The sequence below is a fragment of the Carex rostrata genome, chromosome 27, assembly GCF_964058835.1.
Source record: "Carex rostrata chromosome 27, lpCarRost1.2, whole genome shotgun sequence".
Classification (NCBI taxonomy): Eukaryota; Viridiplantae; Streptophyta; class Magnoliopsida; order Poales; family Cyperaceae; genus Carex; species Carex rostrata.
Genome location: NC_135944.1, coordinates 586,378 through 608,984, shown reverse-complemented (window position 1 = coordinate 608,984; position 22,607 = coordinate 586,378). Strand labels below are relative to the sequence as shown.

Here is a 22,607-nt window from a genome sequence, read left to right as displayed (position 1 = left end):
ATGATCCAAACATACAACGACCAGTTAAATCTACAAGTATTAAAAAAACGATACAACCAAAGTAAAAGAGTAATATTCGAGGCACACCTAATTAAAAGAGTAGTATTTTGGAAAAGAAATTAACAATCATGTAAAGAATTACCTAATATGAGAATATATATATTCAATTTGGGGCATTGAATTCGAAGTGGGAGAGAAATAAAAAAAAAATTAACGTGATTGATTTGGAGTTCAAAGTATGAAATGGGAGCTAACAGAGAGAGGGAAGAAGCTCTGGGGTCAATTGAGTGCTCTTTAGGGTATTAAACTTGATTTCCTAGAGAGCAAGGAAGTTAGTTTACAAAGTTGGGAATAAAAGTCTCTTTATTTAATTTCAAAGTCAGTCTTTCTCTTCGTTCAAACAACCAGCTATTTCTGGATTGGAATCGGATTCGAGACTTTCTTCAGAGACGGTCATTATTAAGGCTCTGACAATTTGTTAATTTGTTTAGAAAAAAATATGTTTTAGTTTATTTAGTTATAAATTTGAAGTTCTCTTCGTTTTTTCTCTTCACACCACCATTTTCAGCTTAAGAGCAATATTATGAAACATGGGTTGAAGAAGAAGAAGAAATGAGGGGTAGAATAGACATTTTACCTTTAAAATAAAAATTTTTACGAGCAAATGATGCAATATTTATTTCTTTGTTATACCAATTCAAATAAAATCCACCACACGATATATTTTGAACTTATTGATTCTATTGTTTACACTTTATGCAAACTGACTCCTCATTTTTTCTTTGAGCAACCGGCTGGTCCACCATAAAAAAAGTGGCGTCGTGCGGCATGCTTAGTCACGTACCATTCAGAGACGCCATAACAATCTGGTCTGGGCACATAGGTATCAGGGTCATAAGATTCCTCATAAACATAACCATTTTCATCGAATCCGAAACAATCATTGAAAGAAGCTGCTCTACTGTCTAGCTCTCTGGAGTAATGCCCACTGCCCATGGAAGGACTAGTCTCATTGTAGTTATGGCTAACAAATCCTGTCCATTGAATTATCTCGGCATGTTCTGACAAATACTTGAAGAGTGTTGCTGGCCACCATCCTAGCAATGTCATGCCATTAGTAGGGCCACCTAGATCTTCTCTGTACAATGACCAGTCTCCAGTGTGTTCATCCTACACATGAGATGAAGTTCATAATTATTAGTGTACATACTTTACTAAAATTTTACGATACTTGTGATCCCAGTGATATTGTTCATGCAATTAGTTTCGTTGAATCAAGGGCAGAATTGTTATTAATTAAGCTATATAACTGAATATAAATCCAGGAATTAATACTAAATCATTGTAATGCAGAATTGCAGACTATGCCTGATATGAGTTGAAACAATCTTACTATATAGTGCTATTGAACTTTTATGTTATCTATACATAGTATGCATGGCAGGTAAAGACATAAATGATTATGCAATAATGCATGTTCTTGTTAGGTTTAAGAGAGCTCAGAAAACCTTTTTTATCCTAATTGTAATCCCTCTTTGTTCCCCCTCGTAAGTTGAAAATGGAGGATGAAAGGGTTCTCCAGGGTAAAGATTCGAACCATCTGCTGGTACGAAACCTGGGCAATCTTTATTGTAGCAGCCTGTCGAGTAGTCACTTGTACTCTGCAACAGAGATTAATTATGTATTCCACATTAAATGTAGAGCTTGACCTAATAAATTACTAATGCGATCCCATGTGATATTGATCCACAACCTGTGTTAAGCTATTTCTAAACCATTTGCATACTTGGTATCTTTTTCCAGTTGTGTTTTAACTGGTTAAAAGATGAGACCGTTCAATAAATTTTAAATGTAGAGAATAACTTATTGAATACTTACTGTCCAGTATGTGAAGAAATGCACCTTATTATCATTATAAAGACTAGGATTTACCTGCCAAAAAAATTGTATTCAACAGAACGGAGTTGCACTGGTTAGAAACCGAAGAATTAATCAAAGTTATTACGAACTAACAAAGCAAATGAAGATTGTTACTTCCTAGTCATTGCTTTTGATAAATTTCTGGACTAGGATATCATACTTAGTCATTTCTTTAGCAAAATTTTGGTCTTGTTTTGTGTAAATTTTTTTAGAGTGTCACAAATTTAATTTTCAACTAAATTTTGTGTTACAACCTAATAAACATGTATATGTTGATTTGTAAATATAGCTTTTATATATGATGTAAACTCATGTATGTTTGTTGGAGAGAAAGTGTAACACTCATTGCGCTTTATATTTTTATTAGATACCAATATAATATCAGAATACAAATACCTTATTACTATAATTTGAATGTACTGTCTTACGTTTATTTCTTGATGAATGGTAATCTAAAAAAAGATAAAGAGAAAATGCTATCATCTACATGAATTCCAGCTGCGATAAATTCTAGCCCTGCTCCTTTGTTGATTACTGCTATGTAAGCCCCGCTACTTGAAAGAGGTTGCACATCTAGTATGTTCCATACGGTAATCTCAGCTCTTACTCCATGCCACAGTGTACCACCATGGCGACCTTTACTTCGGTAACCTGAATTCTGACAAGTCCAAGAAACATTATATCAGAAGCTGTATATATGGATATATTATCACCTGAACAATGTTCCATTGATAAGTTAGAAATGGAGATTTAATACATAGACAATATGGCTGTCTTCTGTTGAACCGCCACCGGATGAATTTTCTGCTAATTTGATTGCTAGTGGGCCTCCGGTAAATCCTAGCTGTAAGATCAAGAGTTTGTATATTATTTGGTTATGAAATTTAAAGATTAGAAACATAATAATTCCTTGAATTCTGCAATAACTCCTCAAGATCGTATATATTAGTAAACTGCAGAGGAATTTTATTTCTATCCTTGTTGTATTTATTGTTTTTTTTTTTTTTTTAATGGGTACTCAAATAAACCATGATTAATTATGACCCAATTAGTAAAATCAGGAAGGGACCTTCTTTCTTTTTTTCTTTGTTTTGCGAAGATGACGCCTTCTTGCAGCCTAGAAAACTGGTATATTTCGAAATTAAATGGATAAAATCAAATGTCAATGGAGAAACATTGTGTTTCTCTTTTCCATTTATGAATACTTTGAATTTTGGACTTATATTTTAAAGTAAATACTATTAGGGGGACAGATTAATTAGGAGGACGAAAATGCATTCATTTAGCATACCCAATTCGGTCCGATCGATACCCAGTTAAGAATCGCCCGTGCTTGATTTGCACCAGTTATTATGTGGTTTGCACGACTTGAAGTGGATCAAACTTTTAGATTTGTTCCGAGTGCGTATCGGATTCATGGGATGCCCCCATCTTCCGACCTCAAAAACAAATGTAAATATTCAAATTACCTTAGAGCCATTTTCAATAACGAGATGCTTTGATAGATCTTGTCCTCTGATTAACATAGAACACGATAGACATAGAAGCATGGCGACAAAACCTAACTTTCTCCAGCTTGAAGCCATGGATAAGGATAATAGTTGCTGATCGACATCTAGGATGTGTGTGTGTGTGTATATAAGCAAATAGTTTTTGTCTTTTAAGAAGGTTATTAATTTTTACGATATTCTGAATCTTGTTTAGATTGAATCAATTCATCAATTTTTATAATCATAAATATTTGCATATTTATATTCTTTCTATTTTAACTATAACTACCAATTCTAACTTCATTTCTTTCTTTCATCTTTCTCCCTTCCTCTCCCACCTCCATCTCTTTCTCCCACCTCCGCCTCCTTTTTTCCATCGATAAGCTCCCTCATTCTCCCACCTCTGCCTCTGCTACTGCTTTTCCGTCTATGCCTGCTGCTTTCACTCCAGCGGACGTTCTACCGAAGATCATCAGTCACTCCATTCCAATCAAGCACGCCTCCGCTGGGTATAAATATTTCCACTTGTATGAATGAATACTTGGTATACTCCATCCCAATCAAGCACGCCTCCACCAGGTCAGATCCATCATTGTCAACTGTCTCAAATTGAGTGCTAAATGGATCGAGTTCAACTAATTTTGTCTCTGTGGATGCAATTAATCCATTTCATGTTTATGTTCCTCTTTCTTATGAAGTAGCTAGTTATTTGCAAAGAACAAAACTTCATTAATGATAAATTAGGCCAGTGCGTACTAAGTACTAGAAATGACATAAAAACAAATTTTGAAAAAAAATAGAGGTATATGAATGAATACTTGCTATCTTAGATATGAATACTTCAACGTGTATGAATGAATACTTGATATCTTAGGTATGACTACTTGTGTGACAAGCTATGAATACTTGTGCAACGGACAACTCAAAAGTATGTCATTATGGATCTCATTTGAAAGATAAAATTGTGCAGAAAATATTCGTGATTTTAGATTTGCAAAATTTCTTACATATCGTCGGAAATGTTGGTTAGACTGAATGGAAAAAAAAATCACCTCTAAAAAACGTGTAAAAGATGGATGAGTGATGTGTCCAGTTTTTATATTTACACTTGCACGACGAGGATAAATATTTTCTCGCTGAGGTATCAATACTTGCGTGACGAGAGATGAATAATTGTGTAACGGACAACTAGAAAGTATATCATCATGGATATATCTCATTCATTGTTTTAGATTTACAAAATCCTCACAGATCGTCAGAAATATTGGTTATATTGAACGGAGAAAAAAAATCACATCTAAACACGTATAAATGGATAAGTGATGTGTCCAGTTTTTATATTTACACTTGCACAACGAGGATGAATACTTTTTCGATGAGAAATGAATACTTGCGTGATAAGATATGAATACTTGTGCAATGGACAACTCGAAAGTATGTCCTTATGGATCTCATTTGAAAGATAAAATTGTGTATAAAACATTTGTGGTTTTAGATTTGCAAAATTCCTCATAGATCGTCAGAAATATTGGTTAGATTGAACGGAGAAAAAAAAATCACCTCTAAAAACATGTAAAAGATGGATGAGTGATATGTCCAGTTTTTATATTTACACTTGCATGACGAGGATAAATACTTTCTCGATGAGGGATGAATACTCCCGTGACGAGATATGAATACTTGTGCAACGGACAACTCGAAAGTATGTCATCATGAATCTCATTTGAAAGAGAAATTTTTTTTTAAATACTTGATATCTTAGATATGAATATTTGATGTGTTATATATGAATATTTGATGTATTATATATGAATACTTGCGCGCGCCAATTGTGAAATAATCTTTCAAATATTAGGTGGTCCTCAAATTGTAAAATCTTTCAAATATTTCAATGGATTCATGTACCTGGTATAGTTTCTCCGTTGAATGGTGTGGCGATCACTGCTATATGTAGTTGGGCATGAATCACAAGGTTACAAATGGCATCATAACATTTTGTAGAGTTGCTTGACAAAAAAAATTTCGATACGGATTTTGTCACAAAAAATAATAACTATATTATAATGGTAATAATATGGTACCCTGTTATTTGTTTTAATTAGAACCAATTATTTGTTATTATTAGCGAGAATATGTTATATTTTTTATTTGTATTTTGTCAACTTAATTTATTTGCTACTTGTGTTTTTATATTTTTTTTATTGATGAAACCCGTGACGTCAAATCTGCAAAATCCGACTGTTTATAGTAGCATTCGGATTGGGTAATTTCATCTAATGATCGGTTACTTATGGTTTAAAAATTTTAGTAATCAGGCCATATAATAGTGATTCGCAATGACAGACTAGATGTCCGAGTCATAATGTTCACTGTGCATAGATGTCCGAGTGTGTATAATAACATTGGGATTGCATAATATTTTGTATATATTTTAGAAATTCTTTTTCTCAGAGGGGGGACGTGGTAGATGGGGTCATTTCAATTTTCTGATACATCTTTACTATTGATTACTTATATATTACTTTGTAATGTCACATGGGATCTTAAGGAATTCCGTCAAAACATGATTATATATACTATAGTTATCATAAATACATAGTTTACATTAACATGCCAATTATTTTGCATCAATTTGTTAACTACACCTTTTATGCCCAAATAATTATATGACCATGATGTCTATTTCTTTTTTGTAACTTTTTAAATATGGAAAATAATGTGCGTATAGATTTCTATTATCTTTGATTTACAGATACAGGTATCTTGTGCTATGTTGGTCTTTCAGGGGTATGCATAATATTTCAATTTTTCAGGGTGAAAACGATAATTTAAGGTTTTAAAAAGGGTGCACTAGATGTTTTCACATAGCTAGTTCTGTTATATCTAATTGCAAATGCAAAATGCTTGCGATTTACTCAATAGTTATTTTGCCGCATATAACAAATTTCAGAGAAATATCGATTTTGAGAGATACCAACAAAATACTTATTGCATGATAAAACGCTCGAAATGGCCACAAATAAGTTGTTTTTTACCAACAAAATATTTGGCAGCCAGGCAAAAGGCATTTTCTCTTTGCTTAAAATAATATTATAATGCATCTATATATATATATAGAGTTAGGCTGGGTTGCTATGGATAGCATAGTGGCCTCCCGTGCTACGGCTCAATATTCGAGTTTTCAAAATCCAAACGGTCGATCCGAACCGTTCATCTTATTCTACATATTAATATCTGCTTGGAGACCAAATTTTATAATTTTCTGAATTTTTTTACTATTTATTAAGCCACTTTGAAAATCGCTAATCCAACGGTTTTACTGTTTTGTGCAGCCACCGTTGGATCAACAATTTTGTAAAATACTTAATAAATAGTAAAAAAAATTCAGAAAAATGTAAAATTTGGTCTCCAAGCAGATATTAATATGGAGAATAAGATGAACGGTTCGGATCAACCGTTTGGATTTTGAAAACTCGAATATTGAGCCGTAGCATAGAGGCCTCTATGCTATCCATAGCACCCCAGCCTAACTCTATATATATATATATATATATATATGGAGGGTAAGGACTAAGGGAACAAATTTATCTTAGAGCAAGTGGCATGAATGCTAGTTATCTTAACAGGTCAATCAATTATACCTTACAAATGTATTGCACTATCAGCACGATACAGAAGCGCTAGTAACTTCATAAGTTATTGGAAGAGACCAAAATTAAAATGTACTTTTTGTATCCAAGCTAGCTGTAAATTAGTCTCTACTAATATCTAATTTCATATATTTACTTTCTTTGAAAAAATTTCAGATTGTGCTTATGTTTGTTGTCTCATCAATTCCAATAATATCAGCTGTACAAGCTCAGATATTCCTAACACTCAATTTCACCATTATAACGTGGAGTTTGGCTTCTACATAATCAACATCAGTTATTCTATCAATTCCACTACATTCAATGATGTTATTATTAACTGCTTCACTCAAGTTGGCCTTTTGCTTGGTCTTGCCCAAATGAAACCGCCTTTGGTTTTGTACTTTTGCCACAGCCATACAAGTTGCGCAAGCCTATGATGATGCTGCCAGAGCGATGTTGAATATGATGGAAGAGGATGTTGAAGATCATGACGTGAGTTCCATGCATGGCATGCATGACGATTTATTTCTATACATCTCCAGTAGTTCCTTTTGCACTAAATGAAGAAGAATGGCGAGCAGAAGAAACTAGCTGCGGAAACCTGTCATTATTGTTAATTTCTCTAATAATTTTTCAATTAGTCAATTAATTATTGTAATGAGCACATTATTATGAAAATTTCAATAAACTGTAACAGGTTTTGTTGAATGAAATAAAGTCTCTCTTGATGAATTACTTGTTTGTTTCTCTTTATTCTTTAGTCTTTACCAAACCATAGAGAGTAATTAGTTCTACAGTCCATGCACGTATAAAGGCAATCTTTGTATGAGATTTCTTTTTGATATTTTAACAAATTTCTCATAAATATCTGCGTGTGGATATACAAAAGTTATGGTATAATACAAATCAAATACTTATTCACCATATTTTTTTGCAGGTAGTCAATGCTTAAGTATAAATAGCTAGCTAACTAAACTGATGAATATCCTTTTATTGTTTTTTTTAATTAGTCATCTCTATTAATTTGGAAACATGTCAAAATTGATGAGATTTTTTTTTCAAAGTTCAATTCGTTCAAATATATTTTTCAGATTACTTTTCAATTTTAATTAACTGTTTGCTCACAGTTATTGTGCTGCATATGACAGTTTCAGCAGAGCTTTAGGTGTTTCTTACCTACTATGAATTAATTATACGTATGTATTACATGACAAAACAACGCCCCAAATCAGCACCCCAATCTGATATTTCTTACCGACTAAATATTTAATGGCCATGCAAAAAACATTTTTTTCATTGATTAAAGCTGGTACTAAAATGCATCTATATTGGTTAAAATATTTTTTCATTGATTAAAAGGTTTGTTGGAGACGTAGATCAACGGACCAAGGAAAATTGTAATGATGATGTTATAATCACGCTCCGGATGGTCAAAAATCTGGAATGTGAAATTTTTAAAGAATTATTTGAATATCAAACTGATTTTGAAGGTTAACTGGCAATGTGTTCATTTTTGTGTATATATTATAGATTTATCGAAATATTTTATTCTCCTTTTTGGATGTAATCTTCTTGAATTATAAGGAGTTTTACGGTTAAGTATCTAAAAGAGTATGTGATTCCTTAGAATTTAACTACTTTAATGGATTAAGATATACAAATATTGATTTAATCAACATAATAAATTTGTTATTAAGGCTTTTGAAGGTCATTGTAAGGCTATAAGAGAAGTCATACTTATTTTGTAAAACAACTAATGAATATATATGAATTTTATTGTTTGTTGAGTTTATCTCCTCTTATGCACTGTCGGGTTGAGCTTTGCTCAATAGTTGAACTAGCTTGTGTTCTTATGAATCTCTGTGGCCGGACTGTGTCAGTTATATATATATGAATTCAATTTATAATACTAAGTACACAATTTTAAATCATATTTTCCGACAACTAATTATATGTTTCCAATATAATTAACATACATTGACTTGCTACATAGACATTTGTAGAGTATGAGCACAAAATAATCTTAAATGTTTATTAGATAAGAGTGAAACATAGAAGTATGGCAATGACATTTCATGTCACTATTTTGTAAGGCGTAGTCAAATTTTCTTAATATGGTAGGGAATTTTTTTTAAATGTGACATAAAATTGAAGCATCTTGTTAAAAACCAATTGACATGTCGCCTCTAGCTCTATATGGGTCCTCCACTCCAGTGTTCACTAGTAGTTTTATTTAGATTACACCATAATTTTATGACAACTTGATTCTACTCAAATAATAGTCCATATACATATAGCTGCTTACAGTTCAAGTACCAGGCTGCATATATACCAATACCTGTTTTGGAGCAACAGGAATTAATTTATATTTTCTGGACTTATCCGTACAGTCACAGAAACCTCAACGAAGTGGGAATCTAATTAATAACAACAAGCACATATCATACATTATCCAATAACTCTTCATGTGAGCACCAACTTAGTGTGTCTTACTTACTGTTTAATTAGTTGCAATGCAACTTGTATTTTACTAATTCCCAAAAATGATGTGAATTGATCATCTATATAGCTGCGATGAAATATAGAAAAAATTGGCCTCCACATGCATGCTCTCTTCATGATTTACCAACCAAATATCTTATAACATCCATATATTTCATATGCTTTTTTGGATAAAAATACAGTTTGGTTACAATAAGACACTGGAGGACACCAAGAAAGAAAGAACATATTGGAACATCGATTTTCTAATGTTAAATCAATGACTTTGCATAGGTGAAATCATTTTTTCCGCTCTAACGGATGAAATCAATTCTGCCGCTAGCATTGTAGTAAACAATATTGCTTTCTTATAATAAGAGACACATCATGTCAATTAAACACTAGTTTTCAAAACTCTAATTAGTTATAATAATAAATTAGTGCATTTTTCTAGTTTGACAGAAATTCTCATCTAGGTTTTATGCTTAGAAACTTTTTCAAATGCATGTTTGTATATTGTTATATATCTGGTGATACGCATGCATATGTACAAGTAACATTTTGAAAATATTGCTCTTAACATGATAACAAATTGATAATATTATTTATTAGAATGGCCTCTATTTACTTTTTTTAATCAAATCATTCAATCATACCAGGACCTAACCTACAACAATACATAAATACAGAGAAGGAAATAATATTCCTAATAAAGAGAGTTAGTTATGCCCCTAAATAAGGAAATAAACAAAAATAATAATGAACAATAGATAAATTCTGGTTTAGTAAACTACTTTAATCAATTATATATCCAACGGGTAACTATTGCAACTATATATCAAATTTAGATTATTAGTTTTGTAGTCTTTTCAAATAATGTTGTATCAGTACAGACTATTATGTAACTCTTTCAGTACTTTTATTTGCATATTGCAACTTCTTATACTATTAAAGTGCATAATCTGAGTAACCACTATGTAACAGATTTGAGACAACAGCTACTGCAATAGTTGCCAGTTTAATAGGGCAGGAATTTTCATATTTCAAAAGAAAACACCATGTGAAGATCACATTGCGGGATGCAAAATTATCGGTCGTGTGTGTCAATGATGATGATGTCGAAGTGGTGGTTTGGAGGATGAACAACTACTTCGAGGAGGAATGGGGCCACGACAAGTAGTCAGTTTTAAAATGTCATAAATAGACGACAATGATTAGTTGCCCTTATAGATGGATCTAATTTACTCCAGTTTTTGTCTCAGTAATTGTCTAATAGGAAATGGTAAGGCTCTATCTTTAATTTCTGTTTTATTTTGGTGCATGGTTATGTTTGAATTTTCTAGTCTCATAATATTTGTGTAACATTAATAAATACAGCTCCCACCAAGTAATTAATAAGAAAGAATCAATCTTAACTGAATGTGTAACTCTTGAGTGTTTGAGTCCTTTGATCTTTAATTTCTTCCTTTTAGTTATGCAGGGATGGAGTTTGGAAGGTTAAATTGGATGCACTAGATGCAAATGAATCTTTCCTTTGAGGAGATGTCTTTAGATTTGAATCCAACTCAACTCCTTCTAAGGCTTTGCAGCAATTTGCATGAGAACTTGAGAAATTTAATTTAGAGATTACAAAAATATTCACTTTCCTAATTTTAGTAGTCTATATAGAACATCTGTTCACTTTCTTATTCTATTTTTGACATAATTAATCACTTAATTATAATGGTTCCATGTTTCTGTGCAAAGTTTTGCTTGCATTTAATTTCTATCACAAGTTACTTGAATTTTATCTTCCCATGTTCAATTTTGTGATATGTATGAGTCCAATCTCTCTTGATTCCATCATCATGCGCCTTCTATATATGCTCCCCTCCTTTCCATCTCAGGTCCTATCAATCCTGACCTCTTGGCCGAACGCTTTAATTCACCTTCTCCCTGTCACCAATCTATCCTGTCGTGCTCGATCGGGTACAATTGCATCCTCTCCTCTGCCTCCACTCCCACCTTCGTCAATTCGTCAGCTCTCTTGTACAATATTGTGATTCTTTAATCCTCATAACTAATTAATTTATTTATTTTTAGATTTTAATTTTAGTTGACTCTATTGGATAAATATATTTATATATATAGAACACGAGTATATTTAACCTTATTTGATTTGCTCGTAGTTAACCTTTTTTTTTATAAGACAGGTTTAGGGAAAGCGGTCATGCACGATTCTCTTACCTATTATATATTAATTGGCATGCACTACATGCATTATAAATTCACCCTCCAAATGAGCACAAACTATGTGTTTTTTTACCTAATTTCGTATAGCCACACGCAAAGTTCATTTTGTCACTCTTAAAAAGGGTGTTCAGAATTAAGAATAAGTCAGACCCGTTTAGAATTAAAATAACTATTTCACCTTTGTAGATACCATAGGTACCCGTTAGAATTAATAGACAGTTGTTATTGTCCCAACAGCTATTTTTTTTCTTCTTTAACCTATAAAAGGCCCAACTGTACAATAAAATCTTTAGAATGAAATTATAATTTTCTCTCATTCAAACATTTATGTCTCAAACTCAAAAACTTAACATGGTATCAGAACTGTAGTTTAGATCTCAGCTCAAAGACAAAAAAATTTGCAACAACACCAACAGCTGTAAAATCGGAGAAAAAAGACAGTACCAGTAGCTGTCAAAAAGGGAAAATAGCAACAACACTAGCAGCTGAAAATCAAAGAAAAATTACCAAGAGCTGACCAAAACAGCCATCCATAATTCGCAAATCAAGTGCCTTAAAGGCCACCACGAGCAAGCAAGAATCTGTTCTTATCATATTCGTACCAAGAGAAAATAGCAAAGAACACAATCTGCTCGTATCATATCAGAACGAAACAAAAAAAAACCCAAGAAAAATCACCATGTCCCAACCAACAACAAAACTCTTAGAAATCTTGAGTTACATCCATAAATTTCTTAGTGTATATTACCTCTTCACAACCGATACCTTTTCCATTACAAAATCAAACCATAGCGCGAGCTACCGGTCTCAAAACCCAAGCAGCGAAGTGGAGAAATGCACGATTTGCAAGAAAAAAGGCCACGGTAAGGATCGATGTTGGTGTCTATACCCTCATATGCGACCAGCCCGGAGAGGCAATCGAGCAGACAGAGACCGAAGAAGAGGGCAACCCAAGAGGCACTGGGAAAAAGAGGAATAAAAATGTTCCAATCAGTTTCATCTGTATCCAACTCAAGCACCACATTCGATCCGAGCCGAGATCAAACACAACCTCTGCTCCAATTGCTCTCCATGTTGCTTTAGCAAAATAATCAAATAACCTCTGGTATAGCAGCCTATTTAACTCATAAATTTCAAAGTACAAAATGGATTTTAGATTCCGGTGCTACAAACCATATGACCGGAAATAAAAATATGATTGGTGAAGGATATTTGGAAAATGGACTCTATTTTTTGAATGAAGAAAATTTCAATTTCAATGCTAAAAAGGAAGAAATGAGCACTTTTTGGCATAGAAGAATTGGACATCCTTCCGACAAAATTTTAAAAAACCTTTTTAATTTTTCAAGTTTAGATAATAATGATTGTGAAGTATGCAAACTAGAAAAACCCACTAGATTACATTTTAATTTATCAAGTAGTAAAAGTGAAAACCCTTTGATTTAGTGCATTCGGATGTATGGGGCTCCGCCCCAATTAATTCTTTTAATGGATAAAAATATTTTGTTATATTTATAGATAATTTTTCTAAAACAACTTGGTTATATTTATTAAAAAGTTAAAGTGAAGTGTTTTCACAATTTTTAGATTTTTATAACTTCATAGAAAACCAATATGAAGCTAAAATTAAAACTTTTAGATTCGATAATGGCACGGAATTTATAAATCAAAATTTCTCAAACTTTTTCAAATCAAAGGGAATTTTTGTATCAAACAACATGTGTCTATACACCCGAACAAAATGGAGTTTCCAAAATAAAAAATAGACATTTGCTTGAAATGACTCGGGTACTTTTATTTCAAAACAATGTACCCAAATCTTATTGGTCAGATGCCGTTCTCACCGCAACATATTTGATAAATAGATTGCCAAGTGCCAATTTAAATTATAAGAGTCCATTAGAAATTATTTACAAAAGAAAACTCAACATTGAGAATAAACGAATTTTTGGTTGCACATGCTATGTACACAAAAACAAACAAGATAAGTTGGATTATACCTCAATTAAAGCGATCTTTTTAGGTTACTCATCACAAAATAAGGGATACAAACATTATGACCCAATAAATAAATAAATTGTACATCTCTAGAGATGTAATTTTTTTGAAATTGAGCCCTATTATAAAGAAAAATAATGAGGAAAATCTTGTAGAACCTCTTAAAGAATTTGCATGGTCTCATCTTAACTCACCAAGAGAAGAGGTCAGGCCAATAGAAAATGAGGTTGCACCCAAAAATGAAAATGAAAATGAAAGTGAAAATGAAGAAGAAATAGAGGAAATTTCTTCAAGTGAGAAAAATGGAACTGTTGAAGAAGCACCTTTGAGAATGTCAATTCGAACAACACAACCCTCAACCAGGCTAAGGGATTTTATAACCTACAAGGTACAATATCCTATACAAAATTTTATTACATATGGTAAGGTCTCTTCCAACCATAAAGCTTTTTTGACCTCAATTGCAAAAGAACAAAAGCCATAAAAAATTCTACATGGATCAAAGCCATGAAAGAAGAGTTAAAGGCTCTTGAAAAAAATGAAACTTGGTCATTGTGCAATTACCAAAAGGTAAAACACCCATAGATTGTAAATGGGTATATAAAATTAAGTATAATTCGGATGGTACCATAGAACGGTACAAAGCTCGCTTAGTTGCGAAAGGGTATACTCAAACTTATGGTATAGACTATCAACTTTTGCACCCGTGGCCAAAATGAATACGGTGAGAATACTATTTTCTATTACAGTTAACCAAAATTGGAAACTAAACCAAATGGAAGTCAAAAATGTCTTTCTTCAAGGAACACTTGAAGAAGAGGTATATATGACTTTACCACCCGGTCATGAAAAAGAAAGAAACCATGAATTAGTTTGCAAATTGAAGAAAGCAATATATGAATTGAAGCAATCTCCAAGGGCATGGTATGACAAATTAAGCTCTTATTTAAAATTTTGCAATTTTAAGATTAGTAGTGCCGATCATTCCTTATTTACTAAAATTGAAGGAAATAACACTACCATCATCTTAATATATGTAGATGACATTATAATCACCGGAAATAACCAAGAAGAAATCAATAAAATAAAATTTCACTTGAAGGAAAAATTTGACATCAAAGACCTTGGTTATTTAAAATACTTTCTAGAAATAGAAATAGCATATTCCAAAAATGGTCTCTTTATTTCTCAAAGAAAATATACCCTAGATTTGTTAAAAGAAACTGGTAAATTAGGTTGTAAACCGGCATCAACACCAATAGACGGTAGACATAAATTGAATAGCGAAGAAGGTGAACCATTAGATGATATAAATCAATTTCAAAGACTTATTGGAAAATTAATATATCTAACGGTAACTTGGCCGGATATATCATTTTCCGTAAGTCAAATTAGTCAATTTATGCATGCTCCAAGAACACCCCATTTGGAGTCAATAAATAGGATTTTAAAATATTTAAAAAAAAACACCCGGAAAAGGAATTTTTATGAAAAATAACAATTCTAATAACGTGTGTGGCTATTCCGATGCAGATTGGGCCAGAAGTTTTGATAGAAAATCGACAACCGGTTTTTACACATTTGTAGGTGGAAATTTAGTCACATTCAAAAGCAATAAACAAAATGTCGTGGCAAGATCAAGAGTCAAGGCGGGATATTGAGCCATGGCATCCACTGCAAGTGAGCTAACTTGGATCAAACAACTTCTTGCAGATATTGGAATCAAAATACAAGAACCAATAAAAATGTTTTGTGATAATCAAGCAGCATGACACATAGCAACCAATCCGGTGTTTCACGAAAGAACAAAATGTATCGAAGTGGATTGTCACTTCATTTGAGAAAAAATTCAAGCAAAAGAAATTGAAACTCCATTTGTGAAAAGTGAAGAGCAATTGCCGGACATCTTTACAAAGGGTCTAGATCTGAAACAATTTGAAGAAAATCTAAGCAAGTTAGGGTTGATCGATATTTACACGCCTAACTTGAGGGGGAGTGTTGAGAATTAAGAATAAGTCAGACCCGTTTAGAATTAAAATAGCTTTTTCACCTTTGTAGATACCTTAAGTACCCGTTAGAATTAATAGACAGTTGTTGTTTTCCCAACAACTATTTTTTTCTCCTTTAGCCTATAAAAGGCCCAAATGTACAATAAAATCTTTAGAATGAAATTATAATTTTCTCTCATTCAAACATTTTTGTCTCAAACTCAAAAACTCAACAAAGGGGTTAAATTAAATGCATTGATGGCATGCCATACAATATGGAACAAATATATCCCAAAGTTTGTTGCATTATAGTTTCTTGAGATATGATATATCAATCAAATACACAGGATTGCATATGTTTTTACTGTATAACATGAACTTTTAATTGTTAAGTCATTGGAGCGAACAAAAAATAAATGTTGTTCAAATTAGGCAAGTTAATAATAAAATTAAATTCTACTTCCTGCTCAAATCTATGCATTAAGGTAATGACTTGTGCTAAATTAAATAATGCCTTATTTGCACATGTTATACAAGTTTGGTTGGACTGACTCCAACTTGAGCTAGGCAATATGTCATTTAAAGACTGCGAATGAACACCTCCATACAATCCTGTGGGAGAAGGTTGTTCGTTTTTGTTGCACTACAATTGGATGTGCCATGTTAGGATCGTTGATAAACTTATGTCAGAATCGAAGAAAACCGTGGCTACAATTTTTACTATTTGATATCGATACCCCGTGTCTCATTTCAATGGTGTTGCATAACTTGCAGGTGTTGTAGGCAATCTTATCATCTTTTAGCTTGACAAGTTGAATTTTTATGGTTCGTCAAAAACTGATGTTACAATCGTGGTGCTTGATCTTCATATATTTTAATGGATTCATGTACCTGGTCTAGTGTCTCCATTGAATGGTGTGCCGATCACTGCTATATGTAGTTGGGCATGAATCTCAACCAAGGTTAAAAATTACATTATAACATTTTGTAGAGTTGCTTGACAAAAATATTTTCGATACAGATTTTGTCACAATAGAAAATACAAAAAACACGACTCTTTTCAATTGGAGTGTTGTCTTAAGGTTGCAAGCATCCTCTTTTCTCGCCATATGGGGACAGTACTAGTGTCCTGAAAAGACCTTCAATTGAAGTGTTGTATTAGGGTTGCAACTACTCTCTTCTCTTGCAATATACAGACACTCTTAGAGTACCGCAAAGACCATCAATTGAAGTGCTGTATTAGGGCTACAACTACCCTCTTGTCTTGTCATCTAGGAACACAACTAGTATGCTGCAAAGACCTTCAATTGGAGTGTTGTGTTAAGGTTGCAACTACCATCTTCTCTTACCATATGGAGGTACTCCTAGAGTGCTGCAAAAACCATCATTTCATGTGTTGTATTAGGGTTGCAACTACCCTCCTGTCTTGCCATATGGAGACACTACTAAAGTGCTACAAACAACTTCAATTAGAGTGTTGTATTTGGGTTGCAAGTACTATCTTATCTAGCCATATGAAAGCACTACTAGAGTGCTCCAAAGACCTTCAGTTGTACTGTTGTATTAGGGTTGCAACCACCCTCAACTTTTGTTCTTTGAAGACACTAGCAGCTGCAAAGACCTTTAATTGGAGTGTTGTATTGGGGTTACAACTACCCATTTCTCTTTCCATATGGAGTCACTACTAGAGTGCTTCAAAGACCTTCAATTCGAGTGTTGTATTTGGATTGCAAACACCCTCTTCTCTTGCCATCAGGAGACACTACTGGTGTGCTGCTAAGGCCTTCAATTGGAATGTTGTATTAGGGTTACCACTATCCTTTTCTCTTGCGATCTAGGAACACTATTAGTGTGCTGTAAAGACTTTTAATTAGAGTGTTGTGTTAAGGTTGGAAGTACCCTCCTATCTTTCCATCTAGGGACACTACTAGTGTGTTGCATGGACCTTTCATTGGAGTGTTGTATTAGGGTTGCAACTACCCTCTTTTCTTGCCATATGGAGACACCCCTAAAGTGCTGAAAAGACCTTCAATTGGAGTGTTGTATTAGAGTTGCAACTATCCTCCTCTCTTGTCATATGGAGACACTCCTAGAGTGTTGCGAACACCTTCAATTGTATTGTTGTATTTGGGTTGCAACAACCCTCTTCTCTTGCCATATGGAGGCACTTCTAGAGTGCTACAAAGACCTTTAGTTGTACAGTTGTATTAGGATTGCAACTACCCACTTCTCTTTCCATATGGAGTCACTATTAGAGTGCTACAAACACCATCAATTGGAGTGTTGTATTGGGATTGCAATCACCTTTCATTTTCTATGTAGAGACACTACTAGTGTGCTGCAAAGGCCTTCAGTTTGAGTGCAGTATTAGGGTTGCAACCACCCACTTCTTTTGTTATCTGGAGACACTACTTGTGTGCTGAAAAGACCTTCAATTGGAGTGTTGTATTAGAGTTGCAACTATCCTCCTCTCTTGTCATATGGAGACACTCCTAGAGTGTTGCGAACACCTTCAATTGTATTGTTGTATTTGGGTTGTAACAACCCTCTTCTCTTGCCATATGGAGGCACTACTAGAGTGCTCCAAAAACCTTTAGTTGTACAGTTGTATTAGGATTGCAACTACCCATCTCTTTCCATATGGAGTCACTATTAGAGTGCTACAAACACCATCAATTGTAGTGTTGTATTGGGATTGCAATCACCTTTCATTTGCTATGTAGAGACACTACTAGTGTGCTGCAAAGGCCTTCAATTTGAGTGTAGTATTAGGGTTGCAACCACCCACTTCTTTTGCTATCTGGAGACACTACTTGTGTGCTGCAATGATCTTTAATTGGAGTGTTGTTTTAAGGTTTCAGGCACCATTTTTCTTGACATCTAGGGACACTACTAGTGTGCTGCAAAGACCTTCAATTGGAGTGTTGTATTAGGGTTGCAACCACCCTCTTATTTTGCTATCCAGAGACACTATTATTGTATTGCTAAGACCTTCAATTGGAGTGTTGTATTAGAGTTACAACTACTCTCTTGTCTTGTTATCTAGGAACACAACTAGTGTGCTGCAAAGACCTTCAATTGGAGTGTTGTGTTAAGGTTGCAAGCTCCCTCTTTTCTTGCCACCTGGGGACACCAGTATTGTGCTACAAATACCTTCAATTGGAGTGTTGTATTAGGATTGCAACTACCCTCTTCTCTTGCCATATGGAGACACTCCCAGAGTGCTGCAAAGACCTTCAATTGGAACGTTGTATTAGAGTTGCAACTACTCTCCTCTCTTGCCATATGGTGACATTACTAGGATGTTGCAAACACCTTTAATTGGAGTATTGTATTTGGGTTGTAACTACTCTCTTCGCTTGTCATATAGAACCACTATAAGAGTGCTTCAAATACCTTCAATTGGAGTGTTGTACTAGGGTTGTAAATGCTATATTATATTGCCATCTTGAGACACTACTAGAGTGCTCCAAAGACCTTCAATTGGAGTCTTATATTAGGGTTGTAAATGTCCTATTATCTAGTCATATGCAGACACTACAAGAGTGCCCCAAACACCTTCAATTGGAGTGTTGTGTTAGGGTTGTAAATGCCATACTATCTTGCTATATATGTTCACTACTAGAGTGCGACAAACACCATCAATTGGAGCACTCCAATAGGGTTGTAAATGCCATATTATCTTGCTATCTAGAGACAACTAGAGTGCTCCAAACACTTTCAATTGTAGTGTTGTATTAGGGTTGTAAATGTATTATCTTGTCATCTAGAAACACTACTAGAGTGTACCATGCACATTCAATTGGAGTGTTGTATTAAGGTTGCAAATGCCATCTAATATTGCCATCTAGAGACACATCTAGAGTGCTCCAAACACCTTCAATTAGAGTGTTGTATTTACGGTTGTAAATGTCATATTATCTTGCGATCTGAAGACACTACTCAATTGCTCAAAACACCTTCAATTGGAGTGTTGTATTAGGGTTGTAAATGCCCTATTATCTTGCCATCTGGAGACACAAATAGAGTGCTTCAAATTCGTTCATTTGGAGGGATGTAAATGCCATGCTATCTTGCTATATAGGGTCATTACTAGAGTGCACCAAACACCTTCAATTGGAGTATTGTATTGGGGTTGAAAGTGCTATATTATCCTGCCATCTAGAGACACGACTAGAGTGCTCCAAACACCTTGAATTGGAGAGTTGTATTATGGTGGTAAATGCCCTATTATCTTGCGATCTGGAGACATTACTAGAGTGCTCCTAACACTTTCTATTGGAGTGTTGTGTCAGAGTTGTAAATACCTTATTATCTTCCAATATACAGTCACTACTAGAGTGCTATAAATACCTTCAATTCGAGTGTTGTATTAGGGTTGTAAATGTCATATTATCTTGCCTTCTAGAGACACAACTAGAGTGTTCCAAATACCTTCAATTTTAGTGTTGTATTAGGGATGTAAATGCCCTATTATCTTGCCATCTAGAGACACTACTAGAGTGCTTCAAACACCTTCAATTGAAGTGTTATATTAGGGTTGTAAATGCCCTATTATCACGCTATCTGGATACACTACTCGAGTGCTTCAAACACCTTCAATTGGAGTGTTGTATTAGGGTTGTAAATGCCCTATTATCTTGCCATCTAGAGACAGTACTAGAGTGCTCCAAACACCTTCAATTAGTGTGTTGTATTAGGGTTGTAAATGCCCTATTATCTTGCCATCTGGAGACACTACTAGAGTGCTCCAAACAGCTCCAATTGGAGTGTTGTATTAGGGTTCTAAATGCCATATTATCTTGCCATCTAGAGACATAGATTTCTCCAAACACCTTCAATTGGAGTGTTGTATTAGGGTTGTAAATTCCCTATTATCTAGTTATATATTGTCACTACTATAGTGCGTCCAACACCTTCATTTGAAGAGTTTTTAGTTGGGTTGTAAATGTCTATTAACTAGTCATCTGGAGGCATTACTAGAGACCTTCAAAGACCTTCAATTGGAGTGTTGTATTAGGGTTGTAAATGCCCTATTATCTTGCTATATACAGTCACTACTAGAGTGCTCCAAACATACTTCAATTGGAGTGTTTTATTAGGTTCGTAAATACCCTATTATCTTGCTAAATAGAGTCACTACTGGGGTGCTCCAAACACCTTCAATTGGAATGCTATATTAGGGTTGTAAATGCCCTATTATCGTGCTATATAGTGACTGCTAGAGTGGTTCAAACACCTTCAATTGGAGTGTTGTATTAGGTTCGTAAACACCCTATTATCTTGCTATAGAGAGTCACTACTAGAGTGCTCCAAACACCTTCAATTGGAGTGCTATATTAAGGTTGTAAATGCCCTATTATCGTGCTATATAGAGTGACTGCTAGAGTGCTTCAAACACCGTCAATTGCAGTGTTGTATTAGAGTTATAAATGTCCTATTATCTAGCATTATGGAGTCACTCCTCGGGTGCTACAAACACCATCAACTGGAGTGTTGTATTAGGGTTGTAAATGTCATATTATCTTGATATATAGAGACACTACTAGAGTGCTCCAAAGACCTTCAATTGGAGTGTTGTACGAAGGTTGTAAATGTCATATTGTCTTGCCATATGGACTCACTACTAGAGTGCTTTAAACACTTTCAATTGGAGTGTTGTATTAGGGTTGTAAATGCCCTATTACCTTGCCATCTAGAGTGTGCTGTATAAGGGTTGCAAATGCCCTATTATCTAGTTATATAGAGTCACTCCTCGGATGCTACAAACACCATCAATTGGAGTGTTGTATTAGGGTTGTAAATGCCCTATTATCTAGCTATATAGAGTCACTACTATAGTGCTTCCAACACCATCAATTGAAGTGTTTTAGTAGGGTTGTAAATGTCCTATTAACTAGCCATCTGGAGGCATTACTTGAGATCTCCAAAGACCTTCAATTGAAGTGTTGTATTAGGGTTGTAAATGCCCTATTATCTTGCAATATAGAGTCACTACTAGGGTGATTCAAACACCTTCAATTGGAACGTTATTTTGGGGTTGTAAATGCCATATTATCACGTCATCTGGATACACTACTCGAGTGCTCCAAACACCTTCAATTGAAGTGTTGTGTTAGAGTTGTAAATGCCTTATTATCTTACCATATATAGACACTACTAGAGTGCTCTAACCACTTTCAATTGGAGTGTTTTATTAGGGTTGTAAATGCCCTATTATCATGCCATATAGAGTCACTACTAGAGTACTACAGAAACCATGAAGTGGAGTGTTGTATTAGGGTTGTAATTACCAAATTATCTTGCAATATAGAGTCCTTACTAGAGTGCTATAAACAACATTATTTAGATTGTTGTATTGGGGTTATTATCTTGCTATATAGAATCACTACTAGAGTGCTCCAAACACCGTCAACTGGAGTGTTGTATTAGAGTTGTAAATGTCCTATTATCTAGTTATACAGAGTCACTCCTCGAGTGCCACAAACGCCATCAATTGGAGTGTTTTATTAGGGTTGTAAATGTCATATTATCTTGATATATAGAGACACTACTAGAGTGCTCCAAAGACCTTCAATTGGAGTGTTGTACGAGGGTTGTAAATGACATATTATCTTGCTATATAGAGTCACTACTAGAGTCCTTCAAACACCTTCAATTGGAGTGTTGTATTAGGGTTGTAAATGCCCTATTATCTCGCCATCTGGATACATTACTCGAGTGCTTCAAACACCTTCAATTGGAGTGTTGTATTAGGGTTGTAAATGCCCTATTCTCATACCATATATAGACACTACTAGAGTGCTCTAAACACTTTCAATTGGTGTGCTGTATTAGAGTTGCAAATGCCCTATTATCTTGCCATT

At 34.2% G+C, this 22,607-nt stretch overlaps 1 protein-coding gene across 1 annotated transcript; it reads right to left on the bottom strand.

Moving 5' to 3' along the window:
- Positions 1–740: 740 nt before the first annotated feature.
- LOC144544789 (protein neprosin-like) lies at positions 741–3,506 on the bottom strand. The gene is made up of 6 exons (XM_078293342.1): positions 3,390–3,506; positions 2,678–2,764; positions 2,408–2,578; positions 1,879–1,932; positions 1,509–1,661; positions 741–1,170 (listed from the first exon to the last, which is right to left on the bottom strand). Exons 1-6 carry the CDS (start codon positions 3,504–3,506, stop codon positions 772–774), a joined length of 981 nt encoding a protein of 326 aa, XP_078149468.1. The 3' UTR covers positions 741–771.
- Between the last annotated feature and the right edge of the window lie 19,101 nt (positions 3,507–22,607).